The sequence below is a fragment of the Equus caballus genome, chromosome 14, assembly GCF_041296265.1.
Source record: "Equus caballus isolate H_3958 breed thoroughbred chromosome 14, TB-T2T, whole genome shotgun sequence".
NCBI lineage: Eukaryota > Metazoa > Chordata > Mammalia > Perissodactyla > Equidae > Equus > Equus caballus.
Window position 1 is genome coordinate 62808522 of NC_091697.1, and position 16771 is coordinate 62825292.

The 16771-nt window shown below is 41.9% G+C and overlaps 1 protein-coding gene across 2 annotated transcripts in view; it reads right to left on the bottom strand.

The window, feature by feature from the left end:
* Positions 1 to 3905: 3905 nt before the first annotated feature.
* The window catches only part of PRRC1 (proline rich coiled-coil 1), a 45882-nt gene continuing 33016 nt past the window's right edge, over positions 3906 to 16771 (bottom strand). For both annotated transcript variants that reach the window (XM_001504480.5, XM_023617772.2), the window contains one exon: positions 3906 to 7540. In XM_001504480.5, coding sequence (XP_001504530.1) covers positions 7331 to 7540 — 210 coding nt within the window. In that variant the 3' untranslated portion in view covers positions 3906 to 7330. The remainder of the gene's footprint in view (positions 7541 to 16771) is intronic.

Consider the following 16771-nt stretch of genomic DNA (forward strand, 5'->3'; position numbering starts at 1 on the left):
TCCACTGAGAACAGTTGGAGAGAACTGCTGGCTTGGTTCCCTGCCCAAGTCATAGGATGGGGGCCGTGGTTGCCTGTTGTCTGGTCAGGCTTACTAGATGGTTAGGACTGGGTACTATATTCAGCAGTAGGTGAGGCTATAAATTAGCTTCCCTGCATGCCTTATTGCTTAGGGGTCTGAATCAGACAAGATTATGCACTGAATTCGCTGGCCAGACAAGGCTACCAGTTTGGCCCTGCAGATGGGGAAAGCCATGGGCTGTGCTCTCTGTTCACGTGCCACTATAAGGAGGGCTGTTGGGTGGACTATACAGCTTCCCGTGTGCTCTGGTTAAGCTCCCTGGTCGGGAGTGCTGAAGGCTGTGTTCAGCAACCAGCAGGGCTATGAATTCGTTTCCTCTCTAGGCACAGCAGGAGAAACAGCTCCAAGGCTGTCAGTCTTTGCTTGTATAGGTCTTGACTCAAGCTAACCCATGCCTCATGCTCCCTACTGAACAGGGCCATTGGCTTTGCTCTGCAGACTATCAGCTCTACCTGCCAGCCTCTCTGCTTGAGCATTGCTGGCTATGTAGCTGTCCAGGTGTTCTGCAAGGATTTCCTCTTGGGTTGGGCTAGGAGCTTCACTCAGCAGTGGATGGGGCTATGACTCAGTTTCCTTGATGGGATGGCCAACACCAAACAGCCTCCCAGGTTTTCCCGATCAGACTTTCTGCTCAGGACATGCTGGGAGCTACAGCTAGCAGTGAGCTGGGCTATGAATTAGCTCCTCTGCTTGGGAGGAGCAGAGATCTCACACCCAATCTTGGCCTTCCAGGGGATCAGCTCTCCTTGCTGTATGCTGAGTGTTGCCAGGCTATGCAGCTTCCAGGTGTTTTTAGGTGCCTTTCTCGTCAGACGGTGCTGGGAGTTACACTCAGCACTTGGCGGTGCTATGACTCAGCTCTCCTGCCTGGGTGGGGTAAGATCAGGCTCCAGGGCTGGTGAGGCTCTTGCTTGGAGGACTTGACTCAGAAAGACTTGCACCCTGCTGAGCTCCCTGGTCAGACTGCTTCACCAACTTGATTCTGCACATGAGCTAAGCCCCTGGTTGGGACTGCTACTTGGTGCTGCAGGTAGGAACTCAATCTGCTAAAATCTGAGTGCCAGTTGTGGCAAGCCCACCCCCTTCTTTCCATCACAATCAGATTCTCCCTTAATCTCCATGGGGCCAGACCAGAGTGTGGGCTCTCAGGAAGTGACACACAACCCTAGAGGAGCTGGATGTCCATCCTGGGCTCTCTTTTCCCACTGGAGGAAACATACTCTCAGGGAAGAACTGAGGTGATGCACTAGCCTGGGGGAGGGGCCATGAGGTGGGTGTGTAGGCTCTCCTCTTACCCTTCTAAAGCGGTCTGGGTCTCTGTGGTGTAAGGGGGTGCTTCAGCCTCACCCATGTTCTAGGATTCTCTCCAGTGATGTCTTGTCCATGACTAGTTAGTTGTTCTTTTTGTGAGGTGGAGTGAAGTCAGGAAATGACCTATGTTGCTATCTGGTGATGTCACTCTCTCTGAAATATCTTAGGATATGCAGAACAAGTTGGGATTCTTGTTTAAGCAGTGGTTCTCAAAGTGTGGTCCTGGGAGCAGCCACAAATTATTTTTAAAATATTTTAAAAGATATGTGGTCAGTACCTTGTTTGAAAACTAGCTGAACAAGAACATTTCTGGCTTTTATCCTAAAAATGATACTCAAATTAAGTTCATGGTTTCTCATATTTCACAGTCAAATATTCAAGTATCACAAATATATTTTCATACCAGAAGCAAAGATCAAAACTGCCGTTTCAAACTAAAATGAAAAACATGGAGTAAAAATAGTTTTCCTTAAACACAATATTGTAACATTATGCTAAGGCCCAAAGTCCTCATGCCATTAGTTGAATTCAAGAATATTCATAGGATTAATTGTGTACCCCTAACTTTCTGAAGCAAATATTCAGGATGTTGTGGAAGAGATTGGGTTAGCAAGTCACACACTCCGTTTGACTTCCATCTCTGCAACTTATTTGTTTGTGATGATACTGAGTAACTAGCTTAATCTGTTTGTTACCTCGTCTATAAAAATAAGTTTCTACTGCAGTGCTTAACCAACAACGGGTACTTATCACATAAATGTTACTTCCTTTTTCCTTTATTACTGCTTTAAATTCTTAAAATGAGTTCACTTTAAGGATAATTTCAAAGATTTCCTTCCTCTGTAAATTTTTGGATCTCCTCAATATGGGCCAATATTTTTTTTCTCCTCCAACTAATTCTAAAACAAAGTATAAATTTAGAGGCTGAACCGGAGCTGTAGTGGTTAAGTTTGCATGCTCCACTTTAGTGGCCCAGAGTACGTGAGTTTGGATCCCAGGCACGGACCTACACATTGCTCACCAAGCCATGCTGTGGTGGCATCCCACATAGGAAATAGAGGAAAATTGGCATAGATGTTAGCTCAGTGACAATTTTCCTCAAGCAAAAAGAGAGGAAGACTTGCAACAGATGTTAGCACAGGGCCAATCTTCTTCACCAAAAAAAAAGAAAAAAGTATGGGCCAGCCCTGTGGTGTAACATTTGAGTTCACACACTCTGCTTCAGAGGCCTAGGGTTTGCTGGTTAAGATCCTGGGCACAGACCTATGCACTGCTTACCAAGCCATGTTGTGGTAGGCGTCCCACATATAAAGTAGAGGAAGATGGGCCCGGATGTTAGCTCAGGGCCAATCTTCCTCAGCAAAAAGACGATGATTGGTGGCAGATGTTGGCTCAGGGCTAATCTTCAAAACAAAATGAAAGCTTATACACTATAAGAGTTGTGAAATATCAAGAAAATAAAATTAAAAAAAAAATAAATTTAACTGGTCCTTTCCTGGAACCTGAATAGGTGTTCTTCTAGTCTACTGAAAACAATACAGGCATACCTTGGAGACATTGTGGGTTTGGTTCCAGACCACTACAATACAGCAAATATCGCAATAAAGCAAGTCACACAAGTTTTTTGGTTTTTCAGGGCATATAAAAGTTATGTTTACACTATACTGTAGTCTATTAAGCGTGCAATAGCATTATGTCTAAAATAACAATGTACATACCTTAATTAAAAAAATATTTTACTGCTAAAATATGCCAAGAATCATCTAAGCCTTCAGTAAGTTGTATCTTTTTGCTGGTGGAGGGTCTTGCAATAAAATGAAGTATGCCTATATTGTTGTCTCTTGGCAAACAAACAAAAACGCTAAATCAATACTCTGTTGTCTTTTGGCAACTCTCTCTTCCCCTACCAAATCAAAACAAAAATCTCTCACCCTGGGATCACAGGCTCAGAATAGCAAATATGGTAACAAATCTTTATTTATTTATCTTTTGAGGAAGACTGACCCTAAGCTAACATCCGTGCCCATCTCCCTCTGCTTTATATGTGGGACGCCTACCACAGCATGGCATGCCAAGTGGTTCCATGTCTGCACCTGGGATCCGAACCGGCGATCCCCGGGCTGCGGAAGCAGAATGTGTGAACTTAACCACTGCACCACTGGGCTGGCCCCTATTTATTTATTTCTAAAGATGACATTTGTGGAGGTCATGGGTGAATTAAACTCAGCACTCCAGAGGTCTCCTCATGAACACAGGCCTCAACACTTCTTGTCTGTCACCTCTGTTTCCAGTGCCTCCTCTCCCCTAAATATTCTGACTTCTTTAACCTTGAAGTCAGCAATTCTGGTATATTTGAATGTTATAGTTTCACTTGAAAGATGATGTTTAAAGGTGCTGTTCCCTACGAATTCTTGACAACTAGTAGTCAGTTTAGACAACAAAGGAATATGAATCCTTTTAATCTATTAATATGAATCAACATTTAAAAAAAATCACTATATACCTTGGAGAAATAAGTTGAGGTATTATTTATTTATGACATATTTACATACTTACAAAATTGGTTTTATCCAATACATCATCCTGCACAGTATCTTAAAAATGAAAACCATATACGAGAGTAAAAATCCAAGTTTCTTAATTTATGCATAACCCAACATCTTTTAGAACATAGAATATTTATCAGTTTGGCTTCAAAGAACAACTCCAGTTTAGAATTTTTTCTAGCCAAAAAGAAAGTAAATTCAATAACATATTAAAGTAATTTAGTTGACCCTGAGTATATCACTAATTTGCATAACTTTTAATAGATGTACATATTGTTTTCATCTGTACTCTACTTATCCTATCATACTACCATTTTGTGTATATTCATTCATCTCAATTTTCTACCTCATTAATCCTTGAAAGAGGAACAAAGAAGGGGGAAGAATTAATAAAAGACTCAGAAGAGAAAACCACTAGCACTGTCTAAAGCTTTCCAGCTCCAGAAGTCTGCGGCACAGCTCTAGGTCCAGGCTTACCTGACAAACTTAAGAATGGGGGATCCTGAACTGAATAATCTAAGTACCTTCTTATCAACTGAGGTTGACATTAAATTACTCTTCCTGCATTTTTCATGTTTTTTCACACTATTTAATTTAAAAGGTATACAAGCTTGGGGCTGGCCCGGTGGTGCAGTAGTTCACTCGTTCTGCTTTGGCGGCCTGGGGTTCGCCGGTTCGGATCCTGGGTGCAGACTTCTGCACCGCTTGTCAAGCTATGCTGTGGCAGGCGTCCCACAGTAGACAAAGATGGGCACGAATGGTAGCTAAGGGCCAGTCTTCCTCAGCAAAAAGAGGAGAACTGGCAGCAGCTGTTAGTTCAGGGCTAATCTTGCTCAAAACAAAAAAGTGTACAAGCTTATAAAATTCAATAAATAGTTCCTGGAGCACTTTAGAGGAAAAAAAAATATATCACAAACATGACCAAAACAACAGTGGTAAAGAACTGTGTTAAAGACAGGTTTTCCTAAAAAGCTTGAGGGAGAAGAAAGCAAATAGCTCCCAGTCCAACTCTCCCTAAAGAATGCTAACGTGGGCGTTCTAAGGAAATGAACAGGGAGACAGAAGAACAAGGGGTAGCTTAGGATGACAAGGGCACTATGGCCATAGAATGAGGATCAGCATATCTTATGCCAAAATACCAACATTAAAAGACCGCCTGGCTAAGCTGCTGTGGTGTGTGAGAGATAATGAGTTCCTTTTCTTGCCCTTTGAACAAAATGGAAATCTAAGGATGAAAAAATACACAAGGGGTTGGTAAGGCTGAGCATGTGGAGTCAGTCATGCTCTGATGCCTTTCAAAGATAACTCTGGGCCAAAACAAGAATCAGAGCGGCCAGAACCAGATGACGTGTTTATCTTTTCCATCTGCCCTTTCCTAATCCTCCTCACCCGCTCACACTGTTCCAGGGAACAGAAGGCTTATCCAAGCACCAGGTGCAGGGAAATTATCTGCCTTCAACCCAGCCACAGGGTAACTGCCACCGCCATCTGAGGATTCTGGGGAAAGTGTAGTGGGATGCGATGTCAGTGTCTGTGGTTCTATGAAAACAACCCTCAAAAGCATCGAGTAAGATCTTCAAGACTTAGTGAGATGAAAAGAAAATTAAAACTCAGACATTTTTAGGATCTGTAAAATTTCCCTGTAATAGGAGGGAAAGTAGCAGAAAGATTTTAAGTAGGACATACTTCCCTTCATCTTTAATCATGATTTGTCATCAGGCAAATAAAATATGTCATGATAAAAATACTGTTACAAAAGGGTAGCTTTTGAAAAATAAAAGATAGAAGCAAATGGAGGGGAAAGCCTTCTTTTTCTTATTCATGAAAAATGGAGAAAATATAGATGCAGTGTTAATAAATACCAGTAGAGGGGGAAAAAGTATTCTGTCCCTATTATGCCATTGCAACTGGTTACATCTCTTTTCTCTCTCTCATTACTTTTAATGACACAGAAGTGTGAATTTCACTGAACAGTCATTACACAGTGCTTGGAAATTAACATATACCATAGTTGCAAAATTAATACTTATTTTTCTCAGACTCAGGAAAAAAAATAGCAAAAATCAAATAAGTATTTGAAGTAATGTTAATACAAAGCAAACATTACATGTAATGGTGACAGGCAGGATAAGAGGCTCAACACCCTTTATAAGACTGTGCTAATTCTTTCACATCTAGAGAACTGTATAAAAGAGTAAATAAAAATTAAATTACATTTATATAAGAAATTATTGTCAAAAAGTTATTTGAATGCATAGAGTTGAAAAGTATAAGACAAGCTATTTAATTTTGATTTGTATAAATTGAAAAGTGGTAAAATATATATTATTGGGGGAGAAAAAAAGCTTTTACACTAGACACAAACATAATGGACTAAACAAACCAGATTGAATACAAAACAGTTTCTTTGAAAACTTTCATAAAAAGTAAAGGCAGAATGGCACAAACTTAGAAAAGCAGTGTTTAAGGCAAACTAAATGAGAAGTAACCTTAACTAAAATAAGAAACATACCATTTCATCAACAACAAAGTAATTCCCTCTCAGATTTCTCTATTACAGTTAGGAAAATAGAGTGGAAGCACAAACAACGGCTGTTGTCAAGTCTTCTTGGAAGCAGCGCACAGTATTATATGAAAATAACACAAATGCTTCTGATTTAAAATATAATTGAATGATTTGCCACTTAGTTGCCATACAGCAATGAAGAATAAAATGTATTACCCTAATGTTCATAGTATAAATCTATGAAATGCCAAAACTTATTTAAACAAAAGAAAAAAGTAGAATTTTTCAGACTGTGTGTACACGACAACCAAAAAGAAAAGGATCAATTCTGTTACTTTGGCCCATGTTAAAAATATGCATAGAAACGCACGCCGTCTCCCACCAAGCGGGTGTCTTCAGGTAGATTGTTGAGCACACCACTCAGCATCAGGCCTAAGATCACGTGCACAGAAAGCTTCAAAGCCTGACAGTGACAAGATTAATCATGAATTAAAAGAAACAATGCTTTTAAAGAATATTCAGTACACATGTTCTTTAATTAACTATGTCTTAAAAAACAATCAAGTACATATAATTAAGTTAAATGTCTTAGCACATGAATTTGCACCTTATAAATTTGGTATATCAAACTGTCCTATAAAAATATTTATATAATTTTTTTTGAGAACTACAGTATATGAAATTCTATCATCATAAAAAGGATGTGTTTATTTTCATCTACTGGAATGACACCATGTCTTTCTAAGAAAAAAAAAACCCCTGCAGCCTAAAGGAAAACCATCAAAACTGCTGGATTCACCGAGGTTATCCCATTTAAGAAGGTACAATCTCTTCTTTACTATCGAGCCCCAAGTGAGGAGCGTCAGCATCCGGGCTCAGTCTTTTCTCACAGGGTCCTGGGCGGCAGGCGCTGTTTATACATGCCCGCTAGTGCCTTCGCTGCACTGTGGATCATCTGTCGACGAGACATGCCAGTGAAAGTCACATGCCAATCAGTCCGGCTGACATTTAGTAAACTCTTTTCCAGGACCTCGCCCACTGTCACCAAAAGGCCTGACCACCTCAGATTGTAGTCCTGGGGAGTCAGACTTTGAGCCTAGGGAAAAATGAAATTGGTATTATTTATCATACATTAAAAAATATCATTGGAACAGGCTATAAGTGACACTTTAAAGTCTCTATTTTACTTTTAATATAGATTATGACAAACCTTGAGAAACAGTTATACTGCCAACTGTATGAAGTTACAAAGCTACGAAAGTCACAGCAATGCTGCACACGTCTACTTTGTTCAAAATGTCCACAGCAAGCTTGTTTTGTTGTCCACATATAATCTAAGTCTTAATCCAGTGACTCCATCTACCAGAGCTCAGTGTCAGAGGGCGTAAGACCTGCTTCTACATTCAGCGTCACTTCAGGCTAATAATAAGATTAGTGCTAAAAGAGAAATACCGGCTCTTTTTAAAATCATAAAATTCCTACCAGAAAGAGGGATATTACGGCTTCAACCCATTCAGAAAAGAACTGTTCAATTAATTTGTAGAACAGTATCCTGGAAACTTCATTTCCAGGCGAATAAGTTAACACATATCAAATAATGTCAAGGACAGCATGAACCACGGTTACATCCTACCTGACCCAACCTGTATCTGCTCCCGTCAAATCACTTACTCACCTACACAGAAATGAGAGAACAAATTCACTGCTTGCTATGCAGGAGTGACATGGGTGCTCTGTTTTAGGGTGTTAGGTACAGTCCAGAGGAGTATATGTGTGTGTACAATGGATCCATACAGTGATTCCCAAACGCACTATGTATTAACAATCACCTGAGATGCTGTTTTAACAAAACCAGTTTTCTATGTCCCACGTAAGACCACTGAATTGGAAACTCCACAGTAGGTTCCAAGGGAAAAAGTACATTATTAAGAAAAGAGCTTCCAAGTAAAGTTGCTGCGAACAGCCCAGCAACCGGGGACCCTGCTCTGAGTCTTCTCTTTCACAACGTACACTGCACTATGTTTCAAGGACGAGAAACAGCAGATACTGTGACCAGGGCACGAGGCAAAGAAAGGCTTACTGAGGATCTGATCAACAACATGGTCTGTCAACTGTTTCTCAGACAAGAAAAAACTGTGTTCCATTTTGCAGAAATTGATGTCCCCATTTTGCAAATGTTGCTATCTTGCAAGGAAAACTTACACGTTTACAGCAAGTTCCCTGCAAGTTATTCCAGTACCAAGTGTCCTAGAGTTACCTTAAACTCATTAGCATCTTAAGGTCTCCTCCTATGGGAGGGTCCCAGCAGCCATTTTCAGATCATGCATCATATGTAAAAGCATGTGTACCTGCCATGCGCGTGCCCTGTACGAACACAGTCGTTACACATAAACCTGGTGTCTTCTGCTCTCTTGAGTATAAAGTTTCCACCAGCACTGAGCTCAGGGAGACAGTGCATTGAGACCTATCCCCCGTGTCCTCCATTGCTTGTGCAAACCATAAACCTTCACCTCACCTACTTCCGCCTTGGCTGTGCTTTTCAGCTCCACACTCACCACGAGACCACCCCACTGAGTTTGGTCACAATACAGATGCACAGATGTATCTAAGGTCCTCAGAGACACAGTAGAGCTGTGCTTCTCAAATGTGACACACACACGAAACACCTGAAGATCTTGTAAAGCTGCAGATCGTGATTCAGTGGCTCCGGGATAGGGCCCGAGAGCCGGCATTTGTAGCAAGTTTCCAGGTGATGCTTATGCTGCTAGGCCTAGGATCATCCTTTAGAGAAACAAGGTACTCAACATCATCAGCAAAAATCCAGAATAGCAGCGTTTTTAACGGGAAGGAGGGGACACGCAGGGGTCATTTTTATTTAACAAACATAAATTGTGTGAACTTTTGTCCACATTTTCACTAACATATATGCTGATTACAATTCGCTAAAGGGCTAATTTCTATTCCTTTAAATAAAAAATTCCAACAATAAAGAGGCAAAGAATTAAACACCTCAAGATGGATAAAAAGCAACAAAGGAGGAGAGCTGAATAGCAGAAATAAAAAGAAGGCATCTCAATACACTTTTGCATCTTCTTAATTTTGAACTTCATGACAAGAAAATAAAACAATCACAACAGAAAAAAAGGCAAAGTAAAAAGCAAATGACACCCTCAGAATACCACTCTTCAGAGTTAACCACATTAACAATTTGTTGTATATCTTGCCAGGCCTTTTTTTCCCTATTTAGATACATTTTAAAGTATATATATGTGTGTGTATACATATGTGTATATATGGACCATACCAGAGGCAGTTTTATTTTTACTTAGCAATATGTCATAAATTTTGCTATTAGTATATATACTTTTGTTTTATTAATGTATAGTTTTGATGCTTTGTTCTTTGAGCATGTCTATTTCTTTCCAATATGCATTCCTAAAAATAAAATAAAAATTGTTCTTTTGCAGTGCTCAGACATCTAGCACAAAAACGTCTGGTCAGGGGCCAGCCTGGTGGTATAGTGGTTAAGGTCACGTGCTCTGCTTCCTTGGCCTGGGGTTCGTGGGTTCAGGTCCCAGACGCAGACTTACACACTGCTCATCATGCCATGCTGAGGCAGTGTCTCACATACAAAAAATAGAGGAAGACTGGCACAGATGTTAGCTGAGGGCCAATCTTCTTCACCAAAAAAAAAAAAAAAAAGGTTTGGTCAGCAAACTTTTTCTGAAAAGGGCCAGATAGTAAATATTGTAGGCTTGTGGGCCAGTCTCTCCTGCAACTAGTCAATTCTGCTGCTTAATACAGAAGCAGCTGTAAACAATATGTAACCAATATATTAAAAAACGAGCACAGGTGTGTCCCAATAACACTTCATTACCAAAACAGGCTGTGGGCAATTTTTTTGCTGTCCTCTAATTTTGAGCAATGTTAAAGAGTGGCAGTGACAGAAGCATCCTTATAATTACAAGGTTTCTAATGTTTTATCATTAGGTCTGATTGCTTTGATTTTCTAGTACACACATACCCTTCTAATCCTAATTAGCTAAGAGTTATCAGGATGGTTGTTAATTCCAGCAAATACTTTTCAACTCTACTGAAATCCTTTTTCTCCTTTAATCTGTTCACATATTGAACTACGTAAACTGGTTTCCTATAGTTTGAACCATTTGGCCATTCCTGGGACAAATGCTTCCTGGTCAGAATATAGTATTTGTGATTTGTGATTTATAATAAGGAATACATATTTCATCTTCATCCCCAGTTTCTAGCACACAGCTCTCAAAACCCTTGGAATTTCCTAAGCAATAAAGAGCAATAAACGTCTTTTGTTATGTTAATGAGGTGTCTTTGGAAAGCCCTTAGGAAACCTAAGGATGGGGGCTGATTGCCAGGGGAGCCAACCACAAGATTAGAGGGCTGGAACTTTCTGTTCCCCCCTCCCACCTCAACTCTGGTGGGGGGGAGAATGGCTTCAGTTGGGAGAAGAGAGGTTGACTCAATCACCAGTGGCCAATGATTTAATCAACCATGCCTATGCAATGAGGCCTCCATAAAAACCCAAAAGAAGGGGTTTTGGAGAGCTTTCAGGTTGGTGAACATGTGGCAATTTGGGGAGAGTGGTGTGCTCTTGGAGGGCATGGAAACTCCGTACCCTTTCCCCATACCGTGCCCTATGCAGCTCTTCCATCTGGCTGTTCCTTAGTTATATTCTTTCATAATAAACCAGTAATCTAGTGAGTAAATGGGTTTCCTGAGGAGGGGGTTATTAGAACCAATCTACGGCTAGTGGGTCAGAAGCAGAGGTGTCATAACCTGGACTTGAGACGGGCATCTGAAAGCAGGGAGTAGTCTTGTAGGACGGAGTCCTCAACCTGTGAGATCTGACATCTCCAGGTAGCTAGTGTCAGAAGTGAGCTGAACTGCAGGACACCCAGCTGGTGTCCTAGAATTGCTTGGTGATATTAGAACTGGGTCAAAAACCTAAATAATTGGTGTCAGAGATGGTACTTGCTAGAAGGGCCCTGACTCATGGAAACATGTGGTTTGGGAAGGGAAAGATGGAAGGGTGGGGGATGAAGAACCTTTGATTCCTGGGTGGCCACATAGTCACTTGTGGTGTGGAACAGTGGCTGTGCTGCGCTCAGTTACTGAAGATAAAATTTACCAATGGCATCTGAAGATGGTCACTGGATGCATAAGGAAATCCAAATTAATAAGGAAAAGGCAAAATATTCAATCTCTTGGTTACTGCTACCTGTAACAGCTAGAGTAGAAGTAAAAGAGAACGCAGGATCCAGCCTTGATACCACATCATCCTCAGATTTCAGTGAGTCTGCATTTTGGCCACTAGTCTCAAAGTTGCCCCCTAAGGTAAGAATTATGCAGGGACAACAGAAAGGACCTTTAAGATCTCTGGTCACCAAGAAGGCTGTCAACTTGGAGGGAAGACAAAACCAGGAAAGTACTGAAAGTAGAAGGTATAGTGTGAAGAAATTGTCTCATTCTGTGGATGGGTATCATCAGCTTCCCGAGGAACCTTTACTAAAATGGATTATGAGACTGATTCAGGAGCTGTGTCTTTGGTTTTGAATGCTGCAGAAGGAAAAGCATGTTTGGGTTGATAGACCACACACACAGTTCACTGTGGAACAATCACACATGGCTATATGGGATCCAAACAGGGGGTTATTCCTAAGGAACAGCTGGCGTGGTGGACTGCATAAAAGCCATTTACCCTGAGAAGAAGGGGGACTGTCACCCCTTATAAATGCCAAATGGAACAACCCAGATGAAGCAGCTGATACGCTTCATAGACAAGCCATGTGGGACTGGCTTTATGATGACCAGGATACTCACCTGCTCAAGATGCCTGCTATGCTGTGGTTCAGGGGGTCCCTTTCACATGGGCACCTCATATAACCCTACTGTTGCAAAACTGAAAAATAGTTCGGGAAGCCTTATCGAATTTGCTATCTCAGCTGCCCCTCACGGGCCTTATTTCTAATAAAAACATTAGGTTAATTAACAAGAGACTGGGAAGAAGCCCATGGGACAGTCAAGAGACTCTTCCCCACAAGGTGGAAAATTTTAAACAGTTATTAAGAAATAAGGTGAATAAAGCAAATTCTGTTAAGAATGAAATAAAGAGGAATCAGAAAGGGGAGAGTGACGGGACCCGGCCCAGCAGGGTGGAAATCTTCAGCCGGTTATTAAGAAATGGGATAAATAACATGGACATTGAGGGGGTTAAAACAAAGGTTTTAGTACAGGACTACCAAAGGTTGGGTGTGCCTAAGGGCCCCCTGCAGGTCTCCCAACATTAAAGGGCCCCAAACAAGTCAGATCTATTTACCCATTTGAAGAAATTTAAGTCAGAAGGTACAGATTACACTGAGACACCTGACCAGCAACCAACTGGGGAAGTGGTTACACAGATTAACCAAGAGAAAGACTGACACAAGGGCCCAGGTCCCCTGGCTTGACCCCTACTTGGGGACCCAAAGACTGCACAAGAGTGGGTAAAATGGTCAGGGGGTGGAGAAGAGAAGTTTTCAGGACTCCTTGACAACAGGAGTCCCTTGAGCTGTGCCAACAAAGCCTATGGGTCAAGTCCTGACTCCTGCTCCAACTGGATTGAAAGCAAGTAAAAATGTAATGGCTGATAGGATTAGGAAAGTTCAAGGTTTCAGCAGGTATTATGTAAAGAAGTTATGTCTCTTTTACCTGGATGTTTTATGGCAATGGGTATGATGTCTGGCTGGGGAACACGTCCCTACCTAATATGGTAAACCCAAAACCTGCAGATGAAGTCCTAACGGAGGCTACAGTTAGGAACATAAGAGTTGATGGAATTACAGTAAAAGCTTGGAGAAGTGCAACATCTGAACAAGGTTTAGGTGAAGTGGTTGTTTTTTTATACCTGGTTGTATTTGGGGGATGGACACTCTATCTTATTGAGGAACATTTCCCCTACCTAGTATTGCAGAACAGAAGGGATGTAATTCTGCCCTTCAAGCATTACTAACTTGACACGCTAAATTGGAACCAGTAAGATTGCCTGAGCCCACTGAGTGTGGAATAGAAGCTGGGGTGCTAGCTGGTAGGGACAAATTCTCTGTGCCATAGCCCCATGTGGAGCACAGACTGAGGCTTACGGAAAAATCTGACTACCTCCCAGTGATGACTACTGGGACCTTGGATCAGAGAATTCCCATTTGAGGGACATTTACTACCTAGTTATCACACACTATTAACTGAAGTTATTCCTGTGACTGAAGGACATAAAATGACCTTGAAACATGAAATACCCAACATGTCTAGGATGATGTTGGAAAATGCCCTAATGGGGATGGGAGTGCCCAGAGGAGCTCCTTAATAATACGGAAACGATTTACACAGGATCACGCACCTTGGGGAATGCAAGGAAGGAGGAAGTACTCAGGAGCAGGGAGCCTTTTCTCCCCTCGGACTGACTTTAGAGCCACGTGAGGAGCTGTTGGAACAGACTGCCACGTGGACAGTGTCCTATGAACAGCTCTCAACTGAACAACAAAGAGCTGCTTGGTGTATGGATAACAGTTCCATGGTGAACGGACATCTTATTTGGAAGGTGACCACTCCGACTGAAGAAGGTAAAAACAAATCAGCCCAGTAGGCTGAACTACATGCTGTTTTCCCAGTAGCGATGAAGGAATTAAACAGTGGGAAAATCCCTCATGTGTCGTTTTTCATTGACTCATGGTAATGGCCAATGGCCTGGCTACATAATAAGGCAGGACGGCAATGGAAACCTGGCTTATTAAAAAGATGCCCATATGGGGCAGAGCCCTGTGAAAATCACTATGAGAATTTGAGATGCATTAAAGTAGGACATGGTGATGCCCATCAGAAGAACTCCCTTCCAGGTCTGGAAGGTGATTGGAACTGACAAGCAGATATCCCCATGTGCTCCTTTGGATGGCCACCTGGGTCCATGCAATGAGTGAACCTGGAAGTACTGCAGAGTGCAGAGATGGGCTGAATCTAGACATATTCCTTTTGCACCCTCTGAGGCCCAAAATGCCAATAAGAACTGTCTGCCAATAGAGAGAGACTGCAAATGGCTATGTGGCAGATTCCCTGATGGGAGGGCCGTGAACATAGTTGACAAGGGAGACTGACGCTGGTAACACCAGGGAGCTACAAATGGGTCTTGACAGGACTAGACACTGACTCCAGACTGGACTTTTCTTAGCCAGTGGTAGATGCAAATGCTCAGAGAGCTATAAAAGAACCGGAACAGAAGACAGTACACCAATTTGGACAGCTGAGCATTATTTCTTCAGAGCAAGGAAGACACTGTGCAGCCCATGTCCAACAACGGGCAGAGAGATATCCTCCTCAGGAGTGTGTGTTCACACTCTATATGAGTGGGACTAAAGGAGCACCTGCACTGGATAAATTCGTGTCTTTTCTGGTGGATCTGGGGAAGAAGGGGTTGGGGAGGATGGGGGTATGACTATGCAATTCTTGCCAAGGGAGGAGGACACTAGGACGCTGGTGTAATGACTTCTGATTTTCCCCTATCTGATGTAGTGGGCATATGACCAGAGTTGCAAATACAAGTGCAGGAAACAGCGATGATTCCTAAGCAAGAAACTCTAACTAGGTTTTTAACCTTCATGTTAAAATTCCTAAGGGCCTATGGGGCAGGATGTGCCTTCACTCCATTTGGCAAAATTGGGGCTCACAGTGAATGTGGCTATATTGCGGCTGGTAAAGATAGCCCACTAGCTCTGTACCCATGCAACCTTACCTTATCTGAATAGAAGAGAATGGAAGGGGAGGCACTTGCTGGACTAGTGTTGCTGCCTGCAATCTAGACCAGCACAGCGGCTCAACCTAACGTCCCATCCAAAGGTGGAGAAGTTTGGGTATAAATGAAGAAAAAGAAAAATAGTAACTATGGGTAAAGGAATGAATAAATGGTTATGTAATGAAGGAAATGGATTATTACAGTAAAACTACAAGAGGCTCAGAGCAAGAGATGATGTCTCTTAGCCTGAATATACCAGATGCCTGAAAGGGTGAAGCCATACATTGCGTGTTACACCACTCTGCTTCTGGAACCTGACAAGAGCAAATGGAAGCCTGCAAACTTGAGTGGCCTAGCCCTGAGACACTTTCATAGGATATGATGATGGACTGGTTAGTTATTAATGACTGAATGGGATTCTAGTAATGTGCCAACATCTTTTGACCTTTATGATTGTTTTGCTATAAAGGATGCGTGTTTGAATACCAGGGAATGGATTGTGATATTGTGATTTATAATAAGAAATACGTATTTGGTCTTCGACCTCAGTTTCCAGGACACAGCACCTAAAATCCTTGGAATTTCCTAAGTGATAAGAGCAATAAAGGTGTCTTTGTTATGTTAATGACATGTCTTCAGAAAAGCTTTGAGGTACTTAAAGATGGGGCTGTTTGCCACGCTAACCAACCCCAAGATGAGAAGGTTGGAACTTTCAGTTCCTCCCACAGCCCCCCAACTCCAGAGAGAGGCTGGAGGTTGAACCAATCACCAACTGCCAATGATTCAATCACTCATGCCTATGTAATGAAGCCTCCATAAAAACCCACAAGGACACACTTGGTGGAGAGCTTTTGGGTTGGTGCACATATATAGATTTGGGGAGAGTGGTGAGTTTGGAGAGGGCATGGAAAATCCACACCCTCTCCCCAGACCTTGCACTATGCAGCTCTTCCACCTGGCTGTTCCTCAGTTATAGTCTTTTACAATAAACCTGTGATCTAGTGAGTAAGTAGGTTTCCTGAGTTCTACGAGCTGCTCTAGCAAATTAACTGAATCCAAGGAGAGGGTCATGGGAATCTAATTTATAGCCAGTTCGTCAGAAGTGTACAGTAACAACCTGGACTTGCAATTAGTGTCTGTAGTGGTGGGGGGGGGGCAGTCTTGTGAAACTGAGCCCTTAACTCCATGAGATCTGACACTATCTCTGGGTAGATAGTGTCAGAACTGAGTTGACTTGTATGACCCCAGCTGGTATTGAAGAAGTGCTTGGTGGCGTGGGGAGAAACCCTCCCTACTGGAATTGGTTCCAGAACCTTTTTTAATGTTCTAATACACTTCAGAATTTTATTTATTAAGTTTACCAATGATTCTGACATTTAGTTCTTAAGTGACACTGTATTATAATTTTTGTGATGTTAGGTGACAGGCTAGTCTCACAGAATGAAATGGCAAACTTTCTACCTCTATTTTTGATACTCTATAGAGTATGAGAATTATGTTCTTTGAATACTTTGTAGACTTCATTTATAACAC